Source organism: Spea bombifrons, chromosome 6 (assembly GCF_027358695.1).
Source record: "Spea bombifrons isolate aSpeBom1 chromosome 6, aSpeBom1.2.pri, whole genome shotgun sequence".
NCBI classification, from domain to species: Eukaryota; Metazoa; Chordata; class Amphibia; order Anura; family Pelobatidae; genus Spea; species Spea bombifrons.
In genome coordinates this window covers 32784400-32811163 of record NC_071092.1, presented here as the reverse complement: position 1 = coordinate 32811163, position 26764 = coordinate 32784400, and the positions used below count along the sequence as shown (strand labels likewise).

Below are 26764 nucleotides of genomic sequence, written 5' to 3'. Positions count from 1 at the left end.
TGTAGAGTCAGAAAAATTTCACATGACAAGGATTTGTTTATTTAGCTCAGGTCACAGATACAGATTTTCAGGTACCTTGCTTAAGTTAACGAGTTGAATAAGTTCAAGACTCTGCGTGTTAAAACATGCAGCATTTATAGTTCTGTACCTTTTTATCTCCCTGTTTTCTCCTCCGTAGTCCTGGTCTGTAATCATCACCAAATCGCAAGAAATAGTAGTAGGAAACAAGTCTCTCGATAGGATCTCGAATAACGTTGATATAAATGGGTTTCTTTTTCACGCCAAATCTGAAATGCACAATGGGACAGAATGATCAACAATCCCAAAACATATCCTCTTTCATGCTTTCATGCCTCAGGGAATTGTAGAATAGTTAGCTAACATTTACATGAAGAACAGTGAATCTAGCTGCGTTGAAGAATAAAGTGTAACAAAAAATGTAACCTTCCTCAACCCCTCTTTGCCAATTATAATCACAAGCTCACTAGGGGGCACTATAGCACTTTAATAAGAACTTTTTTCCCTTTTTTTTTTTTGCTGAGGTTCAAGATTAAACTGCAATGCATTGTAACCCCCGAAGTAACAAAAGATTAGCTTACGCGTGCATTTCTGCAAGTCTCAGATGTGCAGAAATCTAACATGCTATTAAAAAGACAAGAAAAAAAAAAAAAAACACCTACTTTGCAAAGTCCAAATATGAGATATGCCCATGATAGAAACCAGGTTTCATCTCTCTCCACGAGCTTACATTCTTCACAAACCGCATCTAGAAAAATTTAAAAAAAATTACATTTCAATTTAGGAATTAAAAAATTTCAAGAATAAGAGGCTCGTAGGTGGTCACTGTTCCTGCTTAAGGTGTTCACTGTAAGGAACTACAGAACATTTATCCAAACAAGATTCAATGCGGAATGGAATAACGCACAAATGTGTTTTGCGTCATTGGAAGGAACTGAATAAAATAGTAATTATGTACATATGTATCACACATAGAAAAGAAATACTGAAATTACATAATTTCGAGTCCTTCCTGAGGTGGATACAGAGTATGAGCATGGACTTCACTAGACTTCTGAAGGTGTGCTGTGGTATCTGACACCAAGATGTTAGCAGAAGATCCTCCATGGATGCATCCTGGTGCCAGGTGTTCTCCTGGTAAGCGGCGCACCCAGCATTACACATGTTGTAAAAGAAAACGTGATTCATCAGACCAGCCCACCTTCTTCATTGCTCTGTGGTCCAGTTCTTATGCTCACGTGCCCATTGTAGGGGATTTCAGCAGTAGACAGGGGTCAGCATGGGCACCCTGACTGGTCTGTGGCTACGCACCCCCATACACAACAAACTGCGATGCACTGTGTGTTCTGACATCTTTCTATCAGAACCAGCATAAGCCTTTTCAGCAAATTGAGCTACAATAGCTTGTCTGATGGGTGACCACAAGGGGCAGACTTTGCCCTCCATCAGCACGCAGGTTAAATTGTCCTGTTAATGACATTTGTCATTAAATGAGGAGAAATGTTCAAATAGGTCATAACCTTGCTACTTATTCTAATTTACATTTAGGATTTATTTGGAGAGCACGCTGCTAAGTGGAGAAAACAAAACTAAGACTACTATGAACACATGTTAAGACATCCTGGAACAGATGGAGAAGAAGGCCTTGCTCTTACAATCTATTTTTACTGCATCAACTAGTACTTTTAGCTGAACATCATAGGCTCGGTTTGTTTGTTCACAATGATTATGTAACCACGTTCTTTATTTTGTATAGTTAAGTTGCGGGAGCCTTAATAATTAGGAGCGAGAGCTTTCAGTTGGGGGAAGCCAGCTCATTCTTGAAGGAACCCAGAACGCAGATAAGCACAGTTTCCTATCACACGCCAACCACTTTGGTTTTCAGACGTCCTATCTATGAAAATTGTTTGATTTCTGTTTGATAATGATTTACAGTCGGATTTTAGAAATGCAGTTTACAAAAGGGTTGGTTAATAAAGTGAAATAGGACGAGACATTTTTTCAGAGAACGCAAAAGCAGATGCTTAGAAGTCTTGTTTTATGTGATTAAACCTAGAGTGGAAAGAATTGTATCTGCTGAAAGTTCAAGTGACATGAAAATAATTAGTGAAAAATAAATAAAATTAAGACTAACCTAAAGGAGCAGCTGCAGCTACAGAGCTGCAGAACAATGCCTCCTTCAATGCCATGTTTTGCGGCGATTGAACTGGTCAATAAGTGGTGGGAAGGGGCTCTCTTAGAAATCTATGGGAGCACTGTATGTGTATAGGGGTGGGGAAATTAATATGGGGCAATTCTGCAGAATCCTCCATATTTTGCAGGGATAACTATAATCTGCTAAAGTGCATTTAAATGAAAGAGCAACTTCACATTTAAAAACTCCTTAATTTGCAGTCCGAACAACACAGATCTTATCTTTGTGCGTGGAAAACCCAAAGGGTGAATCCACAGCCATCTTTGTGCGTGGAAAACCCAAATGGTGAATCCACAGCCATCTTTGTGCGTGGAAAACCCAATGGTCAATTAAATAAGCATTCCCCAGTTATTATGGTACTTCCCCTTTAAGGTAAACTTAGGACAAATGGAAAAGATACACAAGACATTAAAATTAGAACTTTTAAAATATATATATTTTTATTTTCCCCAATTATCTCTCTTCTAATGGAATTTTATCATGCAAAAAACACTCATTGAAAATCGGCAGGAGCTTATACTGTGAAGTCTGAATGTCTGCAGGGAGTCCATTTAGCTAAAAAGGTTGAGAGAAATAATTTGCTAGCGAACATTTCCTGTCTTACTGTTAAAAGGTGCTTAATTTTAAATATTTTACACCAAAGTCTTATTAGCATAGCAACGCCATGTCTAAAGGAACCGAAATGGTACCAGGTAACTCTGATTTTAAACGACCACAAGGGAACGTCTGTATTTGGGGAGTTTAATGGTGGGGAGAGCACTAAGAAGAAAAGTTAGGTGACATTGTACTTTATATTAACTATTTATTCTCTTGAAATGGAAATTAAGTTACTATAAAATGAATTGAAAGAATGGGTGGTAACGCAAGAGTTTAATGAGAAGGTGCTGTGTATGTTGTGTTTTTCAAAATGTATTTATCACAAATTGCAGTAGGTAAACATATTAAAGTCCCCATTTTTGGTTCTATTTGAGGTCCAAATTTACACAAATAATTGAACGCACTTTCAGAGTAGCTTCCAAATTGGCTGATAAATATAAAGTCAGATTAGAATCCAATGTAACAAGCATATGCAATACCAGTATATGGTTAATTATAGAATGGGCTCTAAATTCATATTTTTAGTTATGATTCTGTATTTGGTATTAGGTTGACACCTTCAAGGAAGTCTAGCGTTTGTGAGCTCTGAATGTCAGATCTGCGCATCCTATGCCGGTTTTATAGAGCGCCTAGAACCGTCATCTCCAATGGGGTTGATCGCAGCCAGACCCGGGCATGAACACATTGTCTTTACTATTCCGTCGTTCTGTAAAAATAACAGAGGAAAACATTCTGGCCTGAAACATGGGAATAACGATCAGTAAATCTGGTTTGGATGCTGGTCATGCATTGGCTTTATGATCAGTGCATCTAGGAAAGGAGAGGCTTATACTATTTTGTGTGAGAGTTTGTGTTACAGGCAAAGCTGAAAACCGAATGCTTTGGATCGAGCAGGAGAGCCTTGAGTGAGGCATTTAACTTATAGGAATTTAAACAAAGGGAACAAGAGGCCATTACCGAAAAACACGAGGGTCATAACAAAGTTATCCTGAATCTAAGACAAGAACAAAAGCTAATTACGGTCTGAGTTTTCACATTGGGAAAAATGAGCAGATTGATGGGCTTGTATCTGTCGCTGAATTGTATGTTTCTATGTCTTAATAAGTATAAAGTACTTCTGTAGAAACCAGATCGGTGACACATGTAATAGCCAAGTTAATAACGTTTAACGGGACGCACACTCGCCATAAAAGCTATCCCTGTGGCCAGTAATAAAAAGAATCATGGTTGTTGATATGCTATTGGCAACCAGAACAGCATTTGCAGGGTATATCAAAGGATTTTTAGAGCAGAAGTTGCTGTTTTTACATCAAGTGGAAAAAAAGGATTTTAAATGAATTTGCTTTACCCACTTAGCGGCATTCTGCATTACACCAAATATAAATGAACTGTGCTGCGCTGGGGCAGACATTTGTATATAGTGCTGTGCGGGGTGCAGCCCAATCATTTAAAGTCATTTGTTTGCAATTTCTCCATAGGATCTGTAGATCACTTTTATGCTTTATGTCCCCAACAGTTCTGAGTTTGAGACTCATTTTTAACGCATAAGCAGTAACTTTGGATTAGTAGATCTGAAGTTATTCCATAAGGCAGTGTTACTATGTTTTTATGCACTATAGTTAATTATTATTAGTTATTAATTTGGACTAGACATATCATTCCCAGGGGAGGTTAATTCTAGACATCTGTGAATAAAGTGAAAGACATTTAGGTAATCTGGCTGTACTCTACACCATTCCCTTTAACTGTCTGTCGAAAACCATCATAGTATGTAGTAAGGCAGGAATAAAGGGCACCTCATCCAACGTGGTTCCACTGCCTGGAGAAAGAAGAAAACAATCCGGAGACCCGGGGTAGCGACACTGCACCAGCAGACTCCGAGTGAAACCGGCAGAATTCCAAAGTATGCTGATGACATCAGATGTGGTGTTACAAATTACATCATCACATACACATCTCATAAAAAGAACTCTGAATGTCTGAGACCACAAGTTAAAAGGCTGTTTGTGACAGCTTTTGTTTAATGCAGCCTCCTGATCTGCAATTAAAATTGACTGCCTAAATTGAACAGACGCTATGCTAAAGGTCACTTTCTTTTCTGCAAATAGAGTTGTCGGATTATGGACCAGTAATCTGTAAAATAAAAAAACAACACAGCACCCCAAGAGGCTACTGAACATAAACAAGACGGAAAATTGGTAGCAAGCCCATAAGGTTCTTTATAGTCATCATATGGTATAAGCTTCCTGTAAGAAAGCTGTTCCACACCATGACTGTCATAGCAAATTAGGAACGACACTCAGCATGAACCCCGTAAAGAGTAATAGTTGGAAATAATAAACCTTGCAGAACAATGGCTGAGCAGCCTAGTAACGTAAATTAAAACAAATGACTTATTTTGCTTGGCTTCACTTTTGTGACGAATATTCAAACAAAATAAAAGAGTAGGAAAGCAGGCGACGGGCAGAAAGGGGAGCGCAGGATGCTGCTTGTGAAAGGAACCCGCAGAATCGTCTAATATATCATTAAGTCTCAAAAATGGTGTGTAAGGCAAATTTGTCTTCGAAAACACAATTTAGCATTTAATAACAAATCTTTATTTGTTGTGGGAGGGAAGCGGAAAATGTAAGAGCAATTTCACGCTACTTGCAATGTCTTTTATTAAAGACATTATTAAAAACGGGTACAAACTGTGAATATGGTAATGTAAAAAGCTTTTACCGCGGTAACAAAGAAAATTCTTGTTTTAGTTTGTTGTGTTTTATGTTCCACTTTCGTGCAATAAATTTATGCATTCTTGGAGATTGTTTTAACATTTTCATAGCTTGATCTTAAGTTTTACTAACATTGTCAAGGAAAATGGGGACAGATGGCATTAGACAGGGCTAGCTGATGAATGGTAAGGTGCAGGAGGCAGCGGATGGTATAAACTAGGAAACTGGTAGAGAAGACATGGGGACATAGTGACAGTAGAAAGCAGGGGAGAGTCAAAGACGGTGGAGAAAGGGAAAGAGTTAAGAAGGGAAGAAAGTGGAGAGAGTGAGAGAGAGGTAAGCAGGGGGAAGAGAGAAGGGGATGGAAGAGGGGTTACAGTGGAAAGCATTGGAGGGAAGAGGAAGAACAGAAAGAGGGTGAGAGGAAAATGAAAGGAGAGGTGGGAGAAAAGAGAAGAAAGGTATAAACAAGGGTAAAGGCAGAAGATGAAAGAAAATGAGAGGGAGACGATAGAACATAACAGGGAAGTAAGGGGGTAGAGAGAGAGAGCGAGAGAGCGAGAGAGAGAGAGAGAGCGAGAGAGCGAGAGAGAGACACACTAAAGGAGTACACAAAGGAAAGAGCAAATTAAGTAAAGACCATACCTCTGTTGGCTAACTGAAGTATAATTGATTGCAAGCTTTTCAAAACTATCTAGGTCTCTTCTTCAGGTATACAGTCACAAACACAACGATTGTGAATCGAGATTACATTTGTGTAGGCCTGTATTAAGGGTGTCAAATTTTAGGATGAGTTTTTATTCACAAATATTCCTTTCTCTCTGTCTACAGAGGGTGAGCCTCAGATCTTGGATTTCATGTCCATTTTGGCAGAAGCTTATCCTACAGGCGTGTCATTTTTCTATTCACATTATGTCTATACGAATGAATCCGTCTTCTTAAGGTCTGGGCCGTTCCACCTACTTATATTCCTGAATCAGGGCAGCAAACACACACTGAGATATACCACATTGGATGACTTGCATGTGAAAGCATCATTGATTTCATGGTATAGGCCTGTATGCGGTATCGGTACCACATCTGTGGTGTATGTGTAAGTGCCATTCATTGTTGGTCTAATTAGCATGGATGTGTAAATGGGGGCAAAGGTTGCACAAGCAGGACGCTTGGGGGCAAATGTGTCAAGTCCTATGCATCCAAACAGGGGTCCTATGGAATTTGCAACCTGTGATGTGTCTGAAATTTAGGGTTTCCATTATTTATTTGATCTATACCTGCAAGGCTGGGTTTGTGTGTCATTTAGTTGCTCTATACTTGAAATGCAATGTTTTGTGTGTTAATTATTAATACCTGCAAATACAGGGTTTGTATGTATTAGCCATTGGATCTACACCTGCAATGCTGTGTTTCCATGTGTCTTTATTTTATCTATACCTGAACTACATGAAGGAGGAAGAGAGAGGTTAGGAATAGTGAAGGTGGGGACAAAGGACTCTGGGGGTGATGACGGGGGAGGGGGCACCACAGGGGTCCAAACAATAATAAAGGCGGCCCTGCTGCTTTAAACAATCTATCCATAAAACACACAGCCATATCTACAGTAACATTTTTAAATTAAACATTTCTAGCCATCATTTATTATGTGAGATCATGTGGTCATTTAACTTCTTTAAATCTAATATATGCCAGGGTGTATATTAATTGAATCTCATTGGAAATTAAACAAGTAGGCAGATGATAAACTTACATATAACAAAAATGATAAACGGTATCATCCAACTGTGAGACTGTTGCCCAGCATGGTTCCCACTTGCTTCTAACCCTTAAGCATCTGACATCATTGATGTATTGCAAATGTGTTTGTCGCATAAAACCGTGACAGCTCTATTCATTTGAAAATAACAACATTGCATATTTTGGCATAACAATTGAGCACATATTCATACATCACCGGGATATCGCAGAATCTGCTGCGCAAGCACTAACACCTCTGGGTTCTAAACACTAAGCGTAGGTAACAATTAATAGCACTTGGCTTTCAGCCAACAATATGTGCAAAGTCAATTAACACTTCTATCTTGTATTTTTCGTTTTTTTTTTTTTTTTAGTTCAAATACCCACCATTTAATAATTATGTGGCATAGATAACACTTTGGGTGCAGAACCAGGATTAGAATTTTAACCACACAAGTAGCATAGGCAAGGAGTTTTTGTAAACAGAACAAAACCAAGACTTTACTATTATGGTTTTTTTTTTGTTTTTTTTTTTAATTTGGCTATGACCACATGGTAGACTCTTAATCAGCTCTGTTATTTTTGACATCCTGATGAAGTCCTATCTATTACTAAAGATTGAACTATTGCCCCCCCCCCATTTTCATAGCTTTACGTAAATATCTGTCTGCCTTATTTATTTTCGGGTCTTCTTTTTCCGAAATTGAAAAGATATGAAGACACGTATGCTCCATGGACAGGATGCGAAAGCCCCTTTAATATGTTTGGTCATTCAATGTATGTTTTAGTTAGGGTCACGGAAAATTGTATCATGTATGTTGGTCCTGGCACAGGATATTGGTTATTGGTTATTTTTAAAAATAACCGTTATCCGCTCTCTCCCTTACCTGATCCTGAAGAGACATTACTGGGTTATTCTTGGTTGTGTTAATGTGCAGCACATGAAACTTGTTTTTAGCACAGAGGTCGTAGGCAATGTTTGTAAAGGACGTGCTGGCGGTCTTGGGTACTCTGTTATAAATAATCAAAATGTCATCATCATCATCCAGCGGGGTGTCCGGTCTGTAGCCATCCAGTGAGTGGCGCTGCTCTATTTCGCGAACTTCGTGCCGAGCAATAGCCCTTTCTGCAAGAGAGAGGATTATGGGTCATTATCAGCCAATAAATTTATGAAAGAGTGAAAGTCTAATATTTAATCTGGATTAAATATGTACATTGTACAAGAGACTGCTATCAATCAGAAGTAGCCATAGTTATTAAACAAAGTATAGTAATATATGTTAGACCCTAATATTTATGTGAATGGATGTTTTTCAACACACACTATAAACCATTAGGCCTTCCCTCGCCCCAAACTTCATCTTCACACCCGGGAACTCTCAGTGTTAAACCCTGCTTTCCTGGGTAGTTTTCTTCTTTCTCTGGGCCGGAAGCCGAGTTTGGCCACATCTACTCCGTGCCCATGTCCTGCCTACTCCCGACCAACTAAGGGCAATCATGGAGCCAATGCCCCGGAAGAGGGTGAGCTCTGGGTAGCCTACCCTGAGAAGGTCCAGTGTGTGGTCATATTGACCCCAAACTGTGAAAAATCATCAGAACCTGCTCTGTAAGCTTGAGAACGAGCGATGTCTAATGATTAGGAGCCCTTCATTTGTAAACAGGCCAACTGAGCAAATCCCTGGTTTATGAATGAAGGCCGCAAGAGTCTGATCGTTACACGTCACTGGCGCTCAAGCTTAGAGAGCAGGTTCTCATGAAACCGTGCACAATGTCACACACTACTTCTCGTATGGCCTTGGACCCAGAGGTATTAAATGCAGATCCATGCAGACGTCTGTTGTAACATCTACTTGTGCCATAAAATCATCATGGCGTCGTCTCTAACGACTTGGTACCGTCATTTTATGAAAGAATTCCTGTGTAATGGGAAATATTGAAAGCATTAAGCGTCAGATGTTGAGGTTGCAGGAATATGTAAACAGCATATTGAACTTTATAAACCTCCTGTTCAGAAAGTACGCTGTGACATTTTACCCAGTAATTTGTAACCCACAGGAGAGCAGACGGATTTGTTATGTACAGCTTGGCAGCCACGTAGGAATCCTTTTGGTATACATATTATTTTTGTTACGTGATGTAGCCCTAAAGTTATTGGCAGCACTGAAACTTAACAGACAAAAATATGTTAAAACCGATTTTACGCCGACATGTAAAAACACCCGCATGCCTCTTATACAAACACTTTTTTTTTTTTTTTTTAAGTTGTTTTTGGAGAGAAATTGAGGCTAAAAGTGGTTTGGGGAAACAAAAAAAAGGAATATAAAATATATTTTTTTTTATTTTGGGGGGGGTTCCTGGGGCGTCTGACATCTCCCAATTAGCCCAGTGTGGTTGACATGGCGGCTCCCATCAGATCCACATAATAATCACCCAACTCTGCTCAGCTCCAGCCTCTCGGCAGCACATGGAAAGGAAAAAGCGGCTCCGTAAAGAACCGCTTGCAATGTCCAGTCGATGAAGCCATAAGCGCAGCTAAAGTAATTCGAACAGATACTTCGGTTTTTAGAAAAAGTTATAAAATACACTTTTTTTGTTTGGAAAAACAAGGGTGAGGATCACGTTGAACAGATGCCTTTAATAGATGCTAAGTAGTCATTAAATGAAAACTGTAGCCCTGATTAAAATGTATATGAAGCTTCTTCCCAGCACCCTAATGCCTCTTTATAACGCGACTGTTCATTAATTTCATAGAAACCGTACCAAAGATAAAAACTGCAGCACCGCCAGGTCTGTGTCGCGCTAATTAGCAGTCTCCTGGTGCTGAAAGGTTACGGCATAAAGCAGGACATAAACATTATTACCATCCAGCCGTGTCCTGAATATCTGCTTACACACCAGTAAAAAATGAGCCAATGCCACTTCAAGGGATATGAGAAACAAATTAGCAGTTATGGCTGTCGGGACACCATTAATAAACAAATCAAAGTGTTAAAACAATAGAAGTAACAAATCGTGTTAAAATCTGCTGCCATGAAACAGAAGATAATTAAACTAATATCCGTTTTAAGAATCCAGAACATTCATGAGTATTGGGTTTGAATAATTAAAGATGATGTTGTTTTGAACACAACCCTACTTCTTAAACCAATAGACAATAATTTATTAAATTGTATAGTGCCATTGATTGATATTGATTGCGCAGCGGGCAAATAGTATAACAATTCGAACTTACAGAAATAAAAGGTGAGAAGGGTCCTGGTCGATGATCTGACAGTCTAGAAAGAGGTGGGGTAAACACTTTAAGTAGACCAGCCACACAACATTGTTGCCAGACATTGTGTGAACTGATTAAAAGGTAAGACGATATGGTGGAAGGCACCCAACCGCAAGTGCAGCAAGGCTAGAAAAGGTGAGGTAGTGGTAGGAAGGAGTTGATAGGCTTTACTAAAGAAGGGAGTCTTAAAGAACTTTTGAAGGACCTGAGACTATGGAAAAATCTGGTAAGCCTGAGGAGGGCATTCTACCAGATAGGAGGTAGCCTTTGAAAGTCTTATGTTACGAACATTAGAGGTAGAGATTAGAGCAGAGGGTTGGCAAAAATTATCAGAAGAATGGAAGAACCACTTCTTGTGTTGTGGGGGGGGGGAGACCAGCTAAGAGCTGGAGTAGTTAAGACGATTGTGTATACACACACACACTGAAGCACACAGTACATAATCTTCACACATCAGCAGACACACCTGGTGCTGCGTGTTACTGGTATGTAAGTCAGAGGAAGGAAGAACGGTGAGGACTGAATTCCAGCTGGGCTTAGAGATCATTAACCAAAAGCCAGCGTAGCAGCTGTGCGAAAGCCTTGACCTAGTGATGCTGAAAACCTGCTACTGTTTCATTCATGTTTCATACCCTCTTGTAATTTGATATCTGCTAAGCCATCAGCTATTTTACCCACAGCATACTAAAGTGTGCCATACCACAAGACTCCAGGAGTTCACCCTCTACAGAATAACAGGTTTTATTCTTGACTGTACGTTTTTACCTCGTGATCTAGAGGGAATTTCACCACGTAACATGGTGATGCAGTTCCCCCACTAGAGTTCTTTAGGGGTATGGTTAAATATATCAGCCCTCTTCTCACTACCTACAAGATGGGTCTTGTGTTAGATTCAGGGTATTATGCTTACACCATGTAACAAGTACATTCCCTTCTGTATGATATCTTGTAACACTGAAACTCCAAATTAATTGTGGTAAAATTCCAAGGACAAAAATAGAAGTATCACACATGGATTGCATAAGTATTCAATCCCCATCATTTGCTGTCATAACAATTTTAAGGCTTTTGGGGTAAGTATGCAGCACCTTTGCCCACAGTGTTTGAATAATACGGGTCATTTTTCATGGAAGATGTTGTTAAGGTTAATTGAACATTAAATCATAATTGTCAAAACGTATTATGCAGAAACATATAACTTTAATCAGCTTTGCACTGCAATAATGCCCTTTTTTCTATAAGCCGAAAGGAAGGTACATAGAGCTACAAATGGAACTACCATTTATTTGAATGAAAGAAAGCAAATCAATATAATGTCTCCTGTATTTTCACTTAAAAGCAATAGAGGAGACAGTTTGGCATCACAGATCTGAAGGTCCGTGTAGACACTGCATATAGAATTCAAGTATGAGTTCCCCAGCCAAGAAGCAATTGACTTACAAGTAGCTGCTAATAAAATATAGCCTGCACAGGAACACAAATGTAATATTGTTTATGACCGAAGCTGACTTGGGAATAACCCTGGATCTGTTACAGAATCTATAATACAGGCAGGAAAACAAAATACATATTCAATGATGGAACTGGATAATATACAATACTGGGTATACTGGTGGTGTACTAGTTATCAAGATTGGAAATGTTGGGTATGCATTCTAATAATACACCTACAAACATAGAAGCCAGTGTTTTTAGATGAGAAGAATCATCATACAATGCTTAGCGATGCAGATTGTGGTCAACGGTAGAGTCTGAATATTTCAGTAATATAATAAATTGCTTTTTACGCCATTCGTTATCTCCAAATTATTAACCCAACTATTTATTTTGTTCCCCATTGATAGCCAAGCGTTTGACTTTGGCTTAACCTATTCAGGCCGTTATTATGAGGGCAACCATATTATAGCTACTCAAAAAAACAAACAAAAAAAAAAAACGTCGTCACCAAGATTACTTTTACTTATTTTTGTTCAGAGATGTGCATACACTTTAGAACAATGAAGGAAACAAATGGGTATAGATCCCCCATTTTCAAGTAGCAAAACCTAATTGAGTTTTGTTGAAGATCATTCTAGCGTTAATGGGGGGACACCAAACATTCAGATACAACGACAGCACCATAGTTTACAATCAGAGAGGTGACAAATGATGTTTCTAGAATTTGAGCACAATTATGGTCAATACTTAATTATAAACATTTAAGAGGAACCTGTGCCTTGTTCTGCCCAGGGTCGAGGCTTAGGCCAATGGTGGCACAACACAGAGGCTTATTCTGCTCCTATGGTGGCAACACCTGGGATAACATGGCATCGTCCGTAGAGCAGAGACCAATATACCGAATGACCTAAATAAATACTCTAACGGTTTAAAACAAAGCATAAAGAATCATTAACATATCATACAAACGGAATAGTTCATATTTGCAAGCGGCATATGATCCAATAACACCATACTGTCTGCTTGGGTTTAACTGCAGGATAATTAATGGGCCTTTTTTTCCTCTAGGGAGCTATTCTTTTTATGGTTAGCAGCAGGAAATGATTTAAGTAATCTATAGCGGCTGACAGGTATTGATAAAGATTTTCCACTCACATGGAAATATATCATGAAGAATTTATGGAGGGTTTATTTTGCACTGACGGGTAGGCACAGATCACGCCATTCCTCAATAATACTTTTTATCTGAAGAGATCACAACTGACAGCCTATACATAGTACCACCGAATCGCATAAGCCTGTGTTATCATCCATTATTATGGCCTCGGCATCTATACTATTACAGTAAAGAGACATTAATAATGCAGCATAAAGACTTTTACTTCTCTCAATTCAGTTGTAAGAATAGGGTTGTAATATTACCATTGTTAGGAATTTATAAATGGACTTCAAGATCAGGCCAATATCTTAAAGGACCAGGCATGTCTTATTTTCTTGAAGCCGCCATGTGTTCTGCAGAGTGTTTCCATGCGAAACGCCATGTTGCTGTCTATTTTTGCTGATGACATGGCACTCTAGCTTCTTGAGCATGTGCCAACAGCATGGACAAGGTGTTGTGGAGTCACTACTAAAGTCAGTCAACTAGAGGAAATACACGGGCTTCCAATGTGAGTGCGGACATTAATAAGTTACAGTAAACGAGCCAATTCAATGTCAAATGGCATCGATTTCTGCCAGCGATTGTCGTAAAAAACAGACCATAGAAGAAGTGGTACGTCGCAGTTCTGAAACCACAGGCCCTCCTAAAGATGTGTTTTTTTATTGTTTCCAGCCAAAGAACGAATAGCAAAGCACACACGCAATAACATAGCTGGTGGGGCTGTATGGCAGCACCGTACTGATCCCAGTTATAAATACTGCTGCCTAATTGGGGGAAAGAAAATAGACACTTTACTCCGACTATATAGTCTTTCCTGGCTTGTATTTATTAATTTTTAACACAGATCTTCCGATCACTATTGGGAAAAAAAATTAAAGTTCGAAATCTTTAAGATATCAAATTATCAGCCCGGAACATACATTCCATCAGTGAAACTGCTGCATTCAAATAAGTAGGGCGGCATATCCCAACATCATAGCTTGTTGTTATAAAGCTTTGACATATTCTGCAAGGTGAAAAAGCTTTTAGATCGCAGGAGAGTCTCAGTGGGTTTAAAAGCGATGCAGAGCCACCGATTCAGCTCCACAATAAACAATCCGGCCATGCTAGGCTTGCCAAGATTGTGGTAATTTGATGTAGTGTCAAGATAGGACATTTTTGGCCATATAGTACGAGAGAATCCCCAATGCGTCCGTTGTGTGCTGGTCTGCTATAAATACCTTCTTCGGATAAGCCTGAAACCGACGACACAAATCGGAATATTGTGTTCTCATTCTAAGGAGCACGGCCTTGTTCTTTCCTTCATATCACATTAACAAGGTATGCACTCTACAATTAAATTAGCAACAAGCGAAGAAATGTTAAAAAAAAAAAAAAAAAATTGAAATACCATTTTCTGCACACATTATTTCAATTACGGTTTTATGAAAGATTTTATAATTTTTTTGTGCCACAAAAAAAAAAAAAAACTTATAGAAAGTTATAAAAAAAAAAAATGCTAATACTAAGGGAAACCAAGAATCTGTGCAACTTCAGCGCCGGAGGCTGTCTTCAGGCAGTAAAATTAAAGAGCTTTGAAAGGGACATACTGATATTAAGGAAGGAATAGCAAGTGCCGTGGAGAGTGCATTCCATAGGGCGAAAAGTATATATGAGATCGAGTCCTTGTTTGAGACGTGGCAAAAAGAAGCTTAAATATTTTGGAAGACAAAGAAGAATACAAAATGGAACTAGTCACTATCGTATCAAAATTAAAATAGCAGATTTCAGAATTTCTTGCTTTTTAGAATATAAAACCAGGCATATAAAACAAACAAACATGAGACAACCATTTGTATTAAATAACTAGTATGACTAATGGTTCTTTATTCCAATTTAAAGAACCCCCAAATTTACTAGATTTGCAAAGATTATTGCTCTACACCCCAGGATGCGCATATCTTGTTATAAAACTAACTAAAAAGTAAAAAGACAGGGGATATTAAATCCCTAATAAACTGGAGCAGCCGTTCCAACCAGGTGATTTTATTAGGCGTTATAATGGGCCAACCCTGGAAGCTCGTGAAGCACTTGGTTGGCCAGACAAGTTCCAGCAGCGATTTCTTGTAATTTCAGCCCAACAATGGTTTATGAAGTTCCAGTTCAGCCCTTTTTACTAACGCGCTGGACTTTCATAATGGGCAATGATGGTCTGATGAGCTTCCCATGGTTTGGGAGTTTGTTTCTTCTTTCTCTGGGCAGAGAGAGCTACAGATAAGCTCCCCTACCCTTGCTTCGCGGAATAAAAGCTTGCAGGGGAGATGCTATTTTTTCCACTCAGATTCACTATGGATTACAATGGGGAGCCAATGCAGGTGAAGCTGGTTCCCTTTAAATAAGTATAGTTTAAATCAATAAAAGTTCGGACATTTAATCCGTTCAACTATGCATTGAGCAGGGGCAGCTCAACTCTTGTTGCAGAAGAATCTCATAGAGGTTTGCCCTTAACGGCGCATTATGAAAACTGCATCTTTCTGCCAACTCCTGCTTCATAGAATAACCCCACCATGGACAGGCTTCCCCTTCTGCTCACGCCAGACACAACGACAAATAAGTTCCCATTTTATAAAAAAAAAAAAAAAGTGAAGTGAGAAACACAGTCGATGTGGAAATGTCTCTCCGGGCAATCTGCTAAAATTGCAGGCTGAGAAATTGTAGGATTGCCTGCTGTATTGTTAAAGGTCAAACTAAATGAAAGGAAATGATCCTTCTAGATCTTTTGTAGAAAGTGTGCATTTCTTTCAGCGTTGCATAAGTTCAATTTCTGTTCAATAAGGTGACAGAAAAAAATAGAGCGACATCGGTGCGTGGCAGTGAGATTTTTCGTCTCGCTAGAAATACCCACGCTGACATTAGTAACAGCGTCCTGATTATTCGAGCATAAAAGCTCTATTTTCCCATCACTTTGCAACGGCAAGAAAACCTTGGAAGGTCTGCTGTGGAAATGTGTCCTTAAAGTGGCATTTGAAGTCTACTTTTGATTTCTAAACAAAAAGAAAAAGAAAAAATGCATATTTCAGGGATAAAAGTAGGGCAGAAAAGCTTTAATTTCTCAATTTAGGGACTTGCTGTCAAAGGAAACAAAATGTGTAAGAATGTAAGAAAAAATGCCGAAATATATTTTTGCAGGAGAATTTAATTTGCAGGCATTTATTGAACAATAGTTAAGGTACTTTTAGTGTCTGCGAATGTGTAGATGTAATAATTGCAAATACTTTTCCCCTAGTTGTAATCGTACTTGGGAACTTTCCAGGATTGATCTGGAGTCTGCGGGTGAAGCGCTGCTTCCTCGGGCCACGTTCCTTCCCTCAGGCAAGGTTTAGTCACGCCCATGCCACTCCTACTCCCAGCCCATTTAAGGATGTCTCGGGCTAGCCCCACCTCTATTTAGGCCTAGCCCCACCCCTTTACAAAACCCACTCCCACAGAAAAAAGGAATGTTCCGGGTAGCCTACCCTGTGAGGTTCCAAGGCATCTTTAACACAAACACATAAATTTGGTACAGAAAAAGTCAGGACTCTTTATAAGCTGCCTTTCTTCTTCTTCTTGTCTTCCTTTTTAACGTGGATCTGTCACTTTCCCCAAACCCTATATGTACTGATCTATAGACCACTGTATACTATGGTCGCATCAGAACTAAGAAAGGGGAGATGTGATAGAAACATGTAAACACAAAGTGATTTAACCAAGTACAGGAGCGAAGTTTATTTCGAAGGAGCAGAAGAAGTGTTAGAAGTTTTACGTTACTGGGAGAGGGGTAGATAAACAGAAGAGCCTCTCATCATAAGTGATAGAGGCCAACACAGTGAAGGAATGGGATAGGCATGTTTGATTTTTACATTAAAAAAATGTGGGCAGACTAAAAGGGCTGAATGGATGATATCTGCTGTCAAATTGCATGTTTTTATGTTATATCTGGATGAACATCCCTCCCCACTACATTATTGATTGCCTTACGTCAAACTTCTGATAACCGACTGTCTCAGACAACAATCATAAGAGTCGAGTAAGAAGGAGAGAACTTCAGCGCCAGAAAATGATGGTACTCTACTAGTTGCATCTCCAGCCAGCTTCGCTTGGCTAAAGTATTAATCTACCGATAAAATAATTATGCAATTTAACAAATAAGCACCTGCTGCTGCTAGTTGTAATCAATCCATTTAGTTCTGCAGAAAGCTTTAAGGGCAACAGCCCGGGGTAGGAGCTTCTCTATTGGCGTCCATTCTGCATCTGGATATTAATTCTCAAATTTTAAATCACTCAGGTTTTTTTCCTTTTTAAATAGAAATTCAACATCTGATTTTGGGGCAAAACAATTAAAATGCAAACCGTATGCACGTGTGAACACATCCGATATTGTATAACTAAAAATACTTACACCACTGTAGGGGTGTTATGAGCAGATAGGGATTCAAAATGATGTATCATTGCCTTTACAAACAGCATTTCATAGTAAAACAGATCCCTTAATACCTCTGCAGATTTGCCGTTGCATATTTTTACACCAGAAAGCTTTTTAGCAAGCGGTAAAAGTGCTAAAATATTCACATTATTCCCGACGGATCCCAAGGGAACGAGAAAAGCCATGACTAAAACTACTGCTACGAGTCTATCGGTAATAGAAGTCTAAAGATGTAAGAAGTAACACATCAAATCTTATTTAGAAATTAGGACGCCTGTCAAAACATAATTACGAGCATCACAACACACTTTCCTTCTGTCAATCAATATGTCTGTTGAAATCTAGCAATTTTTCCCCGAAACACAAACGGCCCTTTGACGGTAATGTTACCAAAACCATGCAATAATAATACGTCATTCCGTCCAAGCACACATTTCATTTTTACCTTGAAATATCTTTTATATTTATTGCTTAGAAATGGGATTCACGCTTTTATTAAGGTAACAGAACCAACACTTTTACCCGAGATGGAACACGGAAGGCCACAGAACATTACCCACAATGATTCAAAACCCATTTCCTTCATCAAAGCTCTAAGAATCCTGTGATCGCTAAATGAAAGACCTTCAAAAATAATGGCGTACTTACGTTCACAAGTGCAGCAAGCGCTGAAGTACCCGACAGCCACTTTCCCGAATCCATTTTACAGTTCAGAAAATGATATAACCTCACGTAAAGTTGGTTGACGGATATTATCAACTTTATTTATTAAGCATCAAATTCAGTACAATAGCGTATTACAAACTCATTTTATGTGTATTCAAATGAGGCAATCCTCTTAAACCCACTCTGTGTATTCCATGGGAGCAGTCATATAATAACATGTTCCCGTCTGTTAAGATTCCCCATACTTGAAAGGTGTGGACTGGTGATTGAATCCATTGTGAGGTTGCAGTGAGAACAAGGAGAAGACTTCTGAATATTTGGTACATTACAAACTCATTGTATGTTTATTCCAATTGAACTTATTTGTATTCCATGTGAGCAGTCACCTTGATATCATGCCCCCCCTTTTGTTAAATTACCCCTTCGCATATTGGTTATCGAACCCATTGTAAGGTCGTGACAACAAGAATGGGGATGACTTCAAAAAGCCAACTATCGTATCGCGCAGCGCATTAACAAACTCATCTTTTTATTTTATAGGAGCAGTCACCATATAACCTCACTCTGTGTTCCCATGGGAGCAGTCATCTTAACATCCTGTTTCCCTCTTGCTAAATTACCCCCCAAAACACACACAATTGAATGAAGCGGATTGGCTGTCACAGCCATTGTAAGGTTGTGGTAAGAAAAAAGGCGGAGGATTTTAGAACTCTAGCTATATTTAACAAAGCTGAAATAACACTTAGAAAAATGCCTATAGACATCTTAGGGCTTCAGATGAATTGACCAGGTTTGTTACCAATCAATAACACAAACACCGAAATAAAACAGGATTATAGCATCTTCAAACAGTTCCTATTCCATATTTGAATTAACCCTCAAAGAGCAAATAATCTATAGTGCATCTGACAGCCCAGGAACATAAGCACCTTTGAAGTTAAGGGCCCTCTTAGACCCAACTCTTCGGTGGTATTGATTGGTAAGAAAGTGGATTGTCCTACACTCGGCAACCTAACCATCTTTGAAGTTTTTTTATATATATATATATATATATATCAATTTATAGTGTGCATTTTGGATCAAGCTATTCATTAATTGTAATTCTCAGAACACCGGAGCACTTGCAGAGGTGCTATTTGTAGTTATACATCTTCGGCAATGTGAATTAGTGTAAAGATTAATATTACATTATTACGGTGTTCAACAATATTATGTGTTGCCTTAAGCTTTATTTCATCCAAGAACACAGGGAGATTTGAGGCTGAGAGGTAGTGGATGTGTGGGAAGGTGATGTGTGAATAGCATAATGTGAAAAGGTGTGTGTGTGTGTGTGTGTGTGTACTGAATGCGAAATACTTCCTTAGGAGGGCATAAGTGAAGTCTGTTCGTCAGATTAGCAGCCAATGGGCAGAATGTTTTCACTATGGGCATACCTAAGAACATTACAGGTTTGAAATGGTGATGTGGGAAGCAGGGCTTCACTTGTAGACTCTTCTCTCTCTCTATGTAGAGCGACATTGTTAGGTGTGTGGCCATTTCCCTGCCACTCTCCATCCATGAAAGGATGTCTGGGGCTAGCCTTTCCCCTTAATGAAATCACTCCGAACAAGATCAGGTGCTAGCTTACCTTTCTATGGCTATAAGGAGTCCTCGGGCTACCCCTATATAACACAACACATAATTGGGAAAGGATGACAGCTACGTACCAGCAGCCTTCAACGGCAGAAAAACTCTCCCACTGAAATCAATGGGAATACTTTCTGCACTTCCACTGAGGGATGCGGCAAGACCCCAAGCAGAGTGTTCGCTGAGCACCGGGAGGGATCCAACCGCCCAAAAGATAGAACAAGGTGCAGAAAACATGCAGAACACCACAATGTGGCCAGGTGGGAACAAATATGGAAGTCATTAATGCAACAAGCCAGCCCTTCATCAATTTTCAAGTAAATAATCTTTTAAACAATCCGGTTGATACAATGTTAAAAACAAAAAAAAAAGATTTTTTTTTCTATATTTATATCAATTTAGGGCAATAAAAGAAACATACAGCACATACTCATTGACAATTCATCAAAATGAGATGTAAGGCTTTAAAACGGCTGAAAAGAAAACTACAGAGGTAATGATGTCCTCTGATACTATGTATTTTTGAAGATGCCTGCTGTATAGAAATACACAATACCTTGATACTTTCAGCTAACCCCATTCAAAATCCAGGCGGTAAGAACACTGAAAATCCAGCCTTATTTAAAAAGTTCAAACCCAATAGCAGCCTTGGAAGCCCAGACTTCTACGTATAAATGCACCTTGGAGCAATTTTTCTTTATTTTGGAAAGAATAGGGCATTATGTGCTCTTGCACAGTTACAATAAATAAAGTCACTCGGCTCAACCTGCTTGAGTGTGTTCTGCATCTTATAATTATAAAGATAAAAGGTCTCTGAGTGATATGCGCATTTGGCGGATCACTTGTGACCACAAATGTCCAAAATCAAGAGTCCAGAGCTCTCAGTAGTTTATTTCTGCGGGTCATTGAGCAACTGCTGAGAACTACTTCTTGATAAAAACCTTCCAAAAATCTCTTACAATAATCAAAATAGATCCAGTTTTACAAGCTGAAAGAACCCATGTAATAGTTTCTTAGGATTAAAATAAGCAAAGTGTACGCAGCAGAAATCCACATTGCGCGAATAACATACGAGCAGTCACATTAACGTCCTGTCTTCAGGATCTGCATGATTTTTCCTCCCCATTCAGCAACAGAAATTCAATGTTTAGGTTTCTGCTATATGACTGGTCCAGGAACCCTTGGCTAGGGGCATGATGTGGAGAAGGAAGAACTTCAGGACGGGAATTTGTTTTTAGTTCTTTGTTAGTTGTTCCACATTTAGAGGCGGATGTCCCCTTTTTTGGGGTAGAAATGTAAACCAGGTCTCCCCCAAAAAATTACATTTATATAATATTTATATAATAAGGAAACAGTAAAAAGCTATAGGCTTTAACAACTCAATTTGATCATACTAAAAGTTGTGATCCCCTTATTACAGGCATAATACACGTGTGTGTGTGTGTGTGTGTGTGTGTGTGTGTGTGTGTGTGTGCACTTACTTTTATACATAAATGACCACCAATGGATAAGCATCACCTTTCTTATTCAACATCAGCCCATAACAGATGTTTTCCGTTAAATGCGATGAGATGGAGACTGTACCGTTGGCCATATAAATAATCTACGGAAAATGAGGATTTGGAGTATGAATATTTCTCAGGCAGGCTGAAAAATATAATTAAATGAACAGCGTGTGTCCCTGCGATAGTTCAGTAAAGTGCTGTAATCAGAGAGGACAGTGCCCTTAAAAAAGCACAAACATATGCACTGATTTTAAAGTATTATTCACGTGAAATGCCATCACAATCAGAACCACTGCTAATAATTTAGCTTATTGTTACTAAAAGGACATCCCAACCAAAGAATGATTCACAGAAGTTGTCTCCATGGTAACCAAAAGTAACTTTAAACCTCTGAAAGAAACTTAGTAGGTTATCCGTGGAGCTAGCACTTGCCTCAGAATATTGGCCTGCGTGATCCCAGTTTGGCCTTTCCATGCTTAAACGTCCTTGGAAAGTCTCTCATTCAGCTAAAAGCGCCATGTGAATTTTAATCCTTTTGTTCTCCACCCTGTGATAAATTTACAAGAAAATATGAGCTCCATCATTTGCATATTCGTGCTGTTTTAGACATGGCGTTCGGTTGGGAATGTGTGAGCCTGATCCTTCTCCCTACACAAAGCGGTTTCAACCTCAGAGCTCTTCAGGCCAGGACAGGCACAACTCTGACCTAAGGCACACAAATTCTGGAATGGGCCGATCACAGCGTGTCGGGATTCAGCCACATACCAATACAACAATACCTTGTGTCTAACATGGTCAACTCCATGGCTGCAACTGTTGCTTTTTTTTTTGACCAATAACCAATATATATCAAAAAGCTAACACACTTGCCATGATACCTAATCTGCACTTTTGCATTATTCCTTGGAATACAGAAGAAAAGGACCATCCAAAGTAGCAGCAACAACTAATAGGGCGCCAAACAACATATAATTGCAATACAAAAGATAAAAGGGACACTCCGGTCATCATAGAAGGTTTAATGCATGTGATTGCAAGGTGGAAAACTTTTTGGAAACACAGCAAACGCATCAAGGATCAAAATCCCCCCCCCCCCCTTTAACTCGCAGGAGATGAGTTCCAGCACCACATCTCCTGCTTGCCGCTGAGCACACAAGCTACACCACCACCAGCAGGCTCCAATTTTCTCTACAATTCCAGGGGAACTAATGAGACCCCATCATGTGAACGCACAGAAAGCGTACCCATTGATTTCAGCGGAGGTGCTTTCGTGCCAATGATTGGCTTCTTCAAACAGCCTACACTGGGATGAAAACTGACCAACAAAGGGGGCGAACTGCAGCTTCTACTAAAAATAAATAAATGATAATAAAAGGCCAGAGCACCTGGGTTAGCAAGGAACAGAGTTAACAAGTGAAAGCCTAATAATGATAGACTACCAATGTTTAGCAAATGACCCTGGTGTAGAGCAGATTTCTCGCAAGAGACCAAAGTAAATCGATAGCAGTAATGGCTTTAATCTTTGTGATTGACATTTTCCTTCCCTTACCAGACACCAATCCCGGTCTCCGTAGCCAAAGGTAGAAAACCTCGGGAGCTTTGGGATTTCATAAGGAAAGCCTGATCTTCAGGGGTCAGCAAGATCCACAACTATTTGATTTACACGTTAGTGCTGTCTTAACCTGCGTGCCACTATGGCAGCAAAATCCTGCTAGCTAATCCACCCGCTGACCTAGTCCAATTATAATTAGCAGTACGCGGGGCTGACTTCAGAAATACGCTATCCGCAGAGAATTAGAGAAAGGGGAGTTTGTGTGTAATTAGCATCCAATGTTCGATCTGATCATAAGCTCAAGGAGCAAAGGATTAAATGCACCTGAAGATTCTATACTCCGACTCCTCCACCGTAAACTCTGTCTGGCAACACGAAGCTAAGGGTAGCGGGATAACAGAAAAGAATATATTGATTACACATTTATGCATAGAATAGACTAATTGAAGCGTAAAAGGGATAATGTAATTTCTACTAAATTATTATAAGCATACATATAGTAGCTTGGCCAATAGAACAAGGTGGATCTAACCATATTTCGGGGTTTTTTGCTTTATACCACACTAAACAACCAAAGCAAACATTATCTTGTCCTTTGTGCTCTAGGTTTAATCACATAAAGAGCACATTTGCGTTTTATGACAGCAACCAATCATTGTATGCTTTTATGTCACGTGACAATTAAGGATTTCCTGAAAAACATGACATCATTTTACATAAAGATATACCGTAATCGGAAAGAGTTGATACATTCAGCGCTAAAAACAAAAGTTTCTTCTGCTATATTTAGGAAACAAACAGAGTTTGATGATGGATTATAAGTCCTTGGTCTTATTTTAGCTGCAAAATAGCCATATGCCTGCCCCATGCATGTCAACCTCTACCACTTGTACTAGGAGGCTGTTCCACTTAAATCTACCACCCTCTCTGTAAAAGCACTGAATAGCATGAAGTAGCAGAATAAGAAGAACACACCCTTTAAAACGAGTCCATCATTCGAATCACATATGCTTTTTGAAATACAAAAATGAAATAAAAAATTGCAATACATCAGAGCAGTAACCAGGACAATTGGACATTTGACAAAAAAGGCCATTGATTCAACAAAAAGAGTATTCAACGGCTTGCGTGGCAAGTATCTGCAAACAAGTGAAAAGGAAATTACGAAGCCGAAAACCCAGACAGACTGGGACACGAGAAGCATGTATCATATCCAACTGCCTAAAAGTGTCCGAGCAACGCAGCGACAAGTGCCAGAATATTATTACTAGCAACGAGGAGGCAGCAATCATTTATACATTACTGGCAAGATGTCAATTGCCAAGTCTAGTTGTTGGAGGCCACATTTCCTAAAATATATTTCCTAAATAACTGCATTGAGAATGGGGGGGGGGGTTGAGTGTGTTGAGCCTCCATAAAACCACAGAACGGAGGAAAGAATTAATGACATCAGCAATGTAGGGTATTAGACATTCCTGTTTAGTGATCCGTAAGCCAAGCCCAAGGTCATGTTAATGTGTGATGATACAGAACATGAATAGTTATATTCAAGAGATATCCAGTAGTGTTTGGGGGAAGAACAAAAAGCAGTCTATTTACTAAAAGGAGAAATTTGCACCCGGGCCCTGTACAATGGATCGTTCAATGTGTAAGGAAACGTTGAAATACTCACTGATTTAACAATACATTATCCAAGGCCAACAAAGCTCTTCTTGCAGCATTATATCACATGGACTAGCCCTTCATAATGCATAGTAAAGGCAAGGAGTGGAAACACAAGGCTCTCAAGTGAGTAGACCCCAAAAAGTTGACGGTACAAAAAAAAAAACACAAAAAAAAACTAACTGCTTCATTATGAGAGTTGGAGGAATGTTTTGCTTTGTACCGGGTTGACATCATTACCTAAAGATGTTCAAACAGTGTTATAGTTTGGTGGGTTAATGAAACTCACTTACTCTTTGTGACTTGTAGGGACACCATCAAGGTATTAGTCTTCTGCGCATGTAAGAACTGCATACCATAGACTATTACTATCTAGTAGGGGGGGGAGCCTTCATTTTATTATTTTGTGTGGTTTTTGGTGTTACACGCATTCCCCTGGCATTTAAAAAAAGGCAAACCATATACAAACCTGCCCTCAATAAGATGAAAAGAATTTTATCTTCCGTGAGATTTGAGGTTTTTGACAGCTCCTTAGGCTAGAAAGGACTCGGCCGCCTTCATCGGTCTTCACAAATCTGATACAGCCTTTAATTAGTTACATACGTGTAGGATAAGGTTTAGTCACTTATACTTTTAGAGGAGACCTCGGAGGTCTTGAAAGTGTAGCATTTTTGAAGGGTTTATATGAATCTACATTGTCTTATACATTAATGTATATTTGTAATTCTCTAAACCCTACACTTAACACGTATACACACGTGCAATTTGCATGTACACCATGAGAGCAGTTATCTCAACTTCTTGTTTGTAGGCTCTATATATATGGATTATTCCTTCCTATTGAATTATTGCTGCCCGTTTATTAAGCAGTCAATTGTTATTGATATGGATTGATTTAGGCAGCCTTTTCAGAGTCTGGATAAGAAACGGGAAAACATTTCATAAACAAAAATGGATTAACAAATGCTAGTTCAGCCCCTTATCTGAGTGTACCCATAGTGATACAGTCCCTAAATATCTCCAAATCATAAAACTGATGTAAAACCTGAAACGCACACTGCAGGGAGTTTGGTAAATTAGTTTAGTTATGCTAAAAAGACATTACCTGCTGTTGGCATTGTTGAGCGAGATGAAAAACATTTCATCTCATGGTTTAGTGGATAAACCCCTGTCCCCTCTGGGACCAATAAAGCAATATTCACAGTTGTGCGATGACTTAATATATCTGAACCGATACAACGTGTGTGCGCGCGTGCGCGCGTGCGTGCGTGCGTGTGCACGTGTACAGCGTCATAAAATGCATCATCATCAATTTGGCAGGACATGAGGACCTTGAAAAGGTGCCTTAGCCACTTTCTGACCATTATAGGCATAGTTTGGGAATAGTGAAACTTTATACCGCCATAAGCAAACAGTTGATTCCATTTCATGCAGCTCAGAAGGAAGAAACACATTAATTGGAACGAAATACTCATTACAGACAGCATTTCCCTTTAAGCCTTAAAGCTACGAAACATGAACCATATTTTAGACTTTATTCTCCGGGGGATTTAGACCTAAGACTCCTTCCTGCAAAAGGAAATAAAGAAATAAAGCCACGTAGAACCGGAAGTTGGAGTGACTTAGACTACGAGTACCATGCCCTCTGCAAACCAAGCATTAAGACTGGCTATCCGATCGGAATCAAAGACCACCTAACCATGGGGTGAGTGATAAGGCAAGAGCGATTTACTGAGACAACTCTATATAATTATTACTGCCAGCAGCTAAGAAAAAAAAACATGGATACAACGGAAACTTGCAAGACATCTGAAACGCTTCTGTTAAAATATTATTTAACCGTGCAGTGCATGTATACTGGACTATTTTATTTAGTAAGTGGGTTTTCTCCAGAGTCCCCCCTCACTTTTTAATTATGCATTATACAGGGAAGTCCAGCCCTTTAGATATAAACCGCCCTTTATGATGAAGTGAAGCAAGGCAGTTGAAACACAAATCTCGTGCAAGCTCTTTCAGTATGTGTATTATTCCTTTTTACCGTCTGGCTGCTAGATATAAACCACATTTGTTAACTCCTGCACATTGTACAAACAAACTTTAACCATGCATTTTAAAACCTAGAATTTCAACAGAAAAAAAATCCAAAGCTTTTCCATGGCAACAGCTTAAAATTCAAACTAGATCC

The 26764-nt window shown here is 39.2% G+C and overlaps 1 protein-coding gene across 1 annotated transcript in view; it reads right to left on the bottom strand.

Annotated features, from left to right (window-relative positions):
• Positions 1-26764, bottom strand: part of HS2ST1 (heparan sulfate 2-O-sulfotransferase 1) — a 57616-nt gene that overhangs the window by 10175 nt on the left and 20677 nt on the right. Inside the window, exons 2-4 of the mRNA XM_053470270.1 lie at positions 8145-8383; positions 681-766; positions 149-287 (exon numbers count right to left, since the gene is read on the bottom strand). Coding sequence (XP_053326245.1) covers positions 149-287; positions 681-766; positions 8145-8383 — 464 coding nt within the window. The remainder of the gene's footprint in view (positions 1-148; positions 288-680; positions 767-8144; positions 8384-26764) is intronic.